This window comes from Phaenicophaeus curvirostris, chromosome 16, assembly GCF_032191515.1.
Source record: "Phaenicophaeus curvirostris isolate KB17595 chromosome 16, BPBGC_Pcur_1.0, whole genome shotgun sequence".
Taxonomy (NCBI): Eukaryota; Metazoa; Chordata; class Aves; order Cuculiformes; family Cuculidae; genus Phaenicophaeus; species Phaenicophaeus curvirostris.
The window spans coordinates 4,910,712-4,915,342 of NC_091407.1; the positions used below are offsets into that span (position 1 = coordinate 4,910,712).

At 51.6% G+C, this 4,631-nt stretch overlaps 1 protein-coding gene across 1 annotated transcript; it reads left to right on the top strand.

Annotated features, from left to right (window-relative positions):
- Nucleotides 1-800: 800 nt before the first annotated feature.
- Nucleotides 801-3,939, top strand: ELFN1 (extracellular leucine rich repeat and fibronectin type III domain containing 1). Its single transcript, XM_069869917.1, has one exon. The coding sequence runs from the start codon at nt 1,253-1,255 to the stop codon at nt 3,641-3,643; it is 2,391 nt and encodes a 796-aa protein (XP_069726018.1). The 5' UTR covers nt 801-1,252; the 3' UTR covers nt 3,644-3,939.
- The last annotated feature ends 692 nt before the right edge of the window (nt 3,940-4,631 follow it).

Sequence of the window (4,631 nt, forward strand, 5' to 3'; positions counted from 1 at the left end):
AAAGACAGAGAGAAGTCTTGGAGATGAGCAGCAATCCCCAACCACAGACAAGGACATTGACTGGTGGACAACCACAGTAGTGTGTTCTGTAGTCAAACAGTGTCCTGCAACTACTGCTCAGGTTCCCAGAAACAGGACAGGTGCTTGATGCTGGGCTTTATCCTAAGCACCATGCAGGAATGCAGTCAGAGCCACAGTGTCCTCGATCAGCTTACCCAGCTGTGGGCACCGCTGCTGCACACACCAGCATACGAGACAGCTAGGATTCCCCTCAGCAAAACACTGCAGCATCAAATCTACATCAGAGCGAGTTGTCTAGACTTCATCTGCTCTCAGTGGAGAGGAACAGACACTTCTGGGGCATCACTCCTCTCCTCCTAAGGTAGACACCTAAATAGGTCAGACAAACAGTGCCCTGGATGTGTGCTGGTCTCTCCACTGCCTAAATCACGACACTGGACAAAGCTCTCAAAGGATGGTGACCTGCACGGTCAGTGACCACCTTGTGCTGCCAAATGGTGCTGGCAGCAGCGCCCAAATAAACCAAAGGCTCCTTGGAAGGTTGTAGCCAAAGTTAGAAGGCAAATGCCAAACATTAAGAAGGTAGTTGGGTGCATCTCCAATACCTCTAAACGTTGTTTTTCCTTTGGGTTTAGTTTCATAGAATCATAGAATAACCAGGTTGGAAGAGACCCACCGGATCATCGAGTCCAACCATTCCTATCAAACACTAAACCATGCCCCTCAGCACCTCGTCCACCTGTGCCTTAAACACCTCCAGGGAAGGTGACTCAAGGTTTGTTCTTGTGTTTTGTGCAGGTGAGCTGAGGACTGAACGGGCACAGCCAGACCTGCGGAGGCACATGGAGATGGGGACCAGTGTCACAATGGGCAGCAAAAAGAAAACGAGATGTACTATAAAAACTGAGAGGAAGGCTTGTCTCTAAGCCAGAGGGACTCCACACAAGCACCTAACTCCATGACTCCCTCCCCGAGATGCCAGAGACCTGGTGATGTGGGACCAGCCTCAGCCACCCAGGGCTTGGTAGGAGCCCCCAGCCGGTGGCTGCCAAGTACTGTGAACACCAAGGTCGGCTTTCTCCACGGACGCTTCCCCCTTGTCTCCAAGCCATGAGGAGAAGGGAGAGGCGAGCAAAGCTGCTGAAGAAGCACTAGCCCACGTCTTCCTGGCCCCTATCCTGCTCCCCGCTTCTGGCAGACCAGGAACCCCTTCTCCACACCGCCCTTCCAGATGGCAGGTCGCCGGTGGGCCGCGACGTCAGCCCTCTGCGTGTGCGTGGCAGCCGTCTCTCTCCTGCACACGGGTGGGGTGCGGGCAGACTGCTGGCTTATCGAGGGGGACAAGGGCTTTGTTTGGTTGGCCATCTGCAGCCAAAACCAGCCCCCCTACGAGTCCATCCCCCAGCAAATCAACAGCACCATCGTGGACTTGCGGCTGAACGACAACAAGATCAAGAGTGTGCAGTACGCCTCGCTCAGCCGCTTTGGCAACCTGACATACCTCAACCTGACGAAGAACGAGATCTCCTACATCGAGGATGGTGCCTTTTCAGGACAGTTCAACCTCCAGGTGCTGCAGCTGGGTTACAACCGACTGAGGAACCTCACTGAGGGCATCCTCCGGGGCCTGGGGAAGCTGGAGTACCTGTATCTCCAGGCCAACCTCATCGAGTCCGTCACCCCCAATGCCTTCTGGGAGTGCCCCAACATAGTGAACATTGACCTGTCCATGAACAGGATTCAGAGACTCGACAGCAACACTTTTCGGGGCCTAAATAAGCTCTCTGTCTGTGAACTCTACAGTAACCCCTTCTACTGTTCCTGCGAGCTCCTCGGCTTCCTGCAATGGCTGGAGGCTTTCACCAACATGACACGCACATATGATCGGATGCAGTGCGACTCTCCACCTGACTACACGGGCTACTACTTGTTAGGCCAAGGCCGGACTGGCTACCGCAATGCTCTGAGCATGCTCTCTACCCTTTGCACCGGTGGCTCCTACACTGTGATCCCTCGTTTTATCCCTCCCAGGTACCAAGCAACCACAGTGCCCTCCGAAAGCCCCTGCTCTGAGGAGGAGTGCTCCTCTGGCGATGGCACGACCCCACAGTTCTCCCTCTTCACACCCATTGGCGAAACAGAGGTGCGCCCCAACATCCAGGTGAAGCACCTCAACCACAACTCGGCCGTCCTCACCGTGCAGATCCCCTACCCCTTCAGCAAGATGTACATCCTATCCCAGTTTGAAAACGGCTTCTCCTCCATGATCACCAAGCTCAGGAAGAAGGAGGAGAACATCACCGTGAGCAACCTAGTAGCACAAAGGGATTACACCTACTGTGTAGTCTCTGTCCACCAATACTCCAAGTACAACCACACCTGTGTCACCATCACACCCACTAGACCCAACCGCAAGGAGCCGGTGCCCACCCCTTCCACCGCCACTCATTATATCATGACAATCCTGGGCTGTCTCTTTGGCATGGTGATTGTCCTGGGTGTTGTGTATTACTGTCTCCGGAAGAGGCGCCAGCAGGAAGAGAAGCACAAAAAGGCTGCCGGCAGCATGAAGAAGACCATCATCGAGCTGAAATACGGGCCAGAAATGGAGACCACCAGCATCACCCAGCTGTCCCAAGGACAGATGCTGGGTGGGGAGACGGTGACCCGCATCCCCTACCTGCCTTCTGCGGGTGAGGTCGAGCAGTACAAGCTGATTGACAGCAGTGAGACCCCCAAGGCCACCAAAGGCAACTACATGGAGGTGAGGACGGGCGAGCAGCCCGAGAGGCGAGACTGCGAGCTGTCCTTGCCACCGGACACCCAGAGCTCTGTGGCTGAGATCTCCACCATTGCCAAGGAGGTGGACAAGGTGAACCAGATCATCAACAACTGCATCGATGCCTTGAAATCTGAGTCCACCTCCTTCCAAGGGGTGAAATCAGGGGCAGTCTCTACAGTGGAGCCTCAGCTGGTGCTCTTATCAGAGCAGATCCCCAGCAAGCATGGATTCCTCTCCCCCGTCTACAAGGAAAGCTACAACCACCCTCTCCAGCGACACCACAGCATGGAGGCAGCCCCGAAACGCTCCAGCACCTCTTCCAGCGGCTCCATACGGAGCCCCAGGTCCTACCGCTCCGAGGGATCGGGCCACAAATCAGAAGCCAAATACATCGAGAAGACATCCCCTACCACCGACACCATCCTCACTGTGACACCGGCTGCGGCCATCCTGCGGGCAGAGGCAGAGAAGATCCGTCAGTACAGTGAACACCGGCACTCGTACCCCGGCTCACACCAAGGAGAGCAGCACGACAGCATGGCAGGGCGAAAGCCTTCCATCCTGGAGCCTCTGACCCGCCCTCGTCCCAGAGACCTGGCCTATTCTCAGCTCTCGCCTCAATATCACAACCTGAGCTACACTTCCAGCCCAGAGTACACCTGCAAACCATCGCACAGCATCTGGGAGCGCTTCAAACTCAACCGCAAGCGGCACAAAGACGAGGAGGAGTATATGGCAGCCGGCCATGCCCTACGCAAAAAGGTCCAGTTTGCCAAAGACGAGGATCTTCACGACATCTTAGACTACTGGAAGGGCGTCTCTGCCCAGCAAAAGTCCTGAGTCCTCACTCAACTCGTGACTTAACACACTAACTGGACCAAAAGAAACCCGCAGCAGCTATTTTTATTTAGACTGTCTTTGAAACAAAATAAAATAAAATTAAAAAAAAATCAATAAAAATAAAAGAGAGATCAAATTATGGAAATCTATAAATATTCTATATAATATATAAAGCGAGATATTAAAATGTTCTCACATTGGTGAGACACGCACCAAATTTGAACACAGACTTTACAAAAAAAACCCCAAACAAACTGTGGAGTGAAAAAAGAAAGTTTTGTTTCATTTTGATTTTTTTTTAAAAAAAAAAAGAAAAAAAAAAGAAAAAATCGAATATAAAAAGAAAGCGAAAGAGCAGGCAGAGAGCTGAGGTCTGGTGTTTCCCAGTATTGCATTGCATGAGTCCCTATTCCGTGATTTTGTGGATTCTTTGTGAACAGTTTGTGTTCTTCCTTCCTTCCCTTCCAAAATCAACAGCAACAAAAACAGCAACAAAAACCAAAAAGAGACCAGAAGGAGATGCATCCTTTGGGCTGTTTTTGCAAACGGAGTCTTCCAGTTTAGACTTTTACCCGGTTGAAGGCCCGTTCACATTTTCACTCACTGAAGGTTTTACCACACATTGCATTGTAAACCGAAGTCGTTAATTGTACAGAGAAAATTTCTATATTTGCAATGTTTGCTGTATAATGAGAGAGAGAGAGGAGAAAAAAATACTACATCTACTAAAATATATCTATATCTATATTCACCTGTTTGTACCAGGTTTTAATCATGGATTTTAGAGAAAGAGATGGAGTTTGGTTTGAAGAACTTTCTTGGTGGTTCATTGGTGGGCGGGTGGGTGGTGGACCGGATATTTTTTGGAGGAGGGGAGGATGTTTGGGTTTAAGTGTTTGATTTCTGCCAACAACGGTCTGTGTCCCAGCCCCAGCCTTGGGCAGCACCTCCTCCTGCAGTCCTGGCACTGCCCCAAAACCAGTTTGGC

Excerpts from the sequence above, each read along its gene's own strand:
- ELFN1 (XM_069869917.1), top strand. The coding sequence starts at position 1,253 with ATGGCAGGTCGCCGGTGGGCCGCGACGTCAGCCCTCTGCGTGTGCGTG.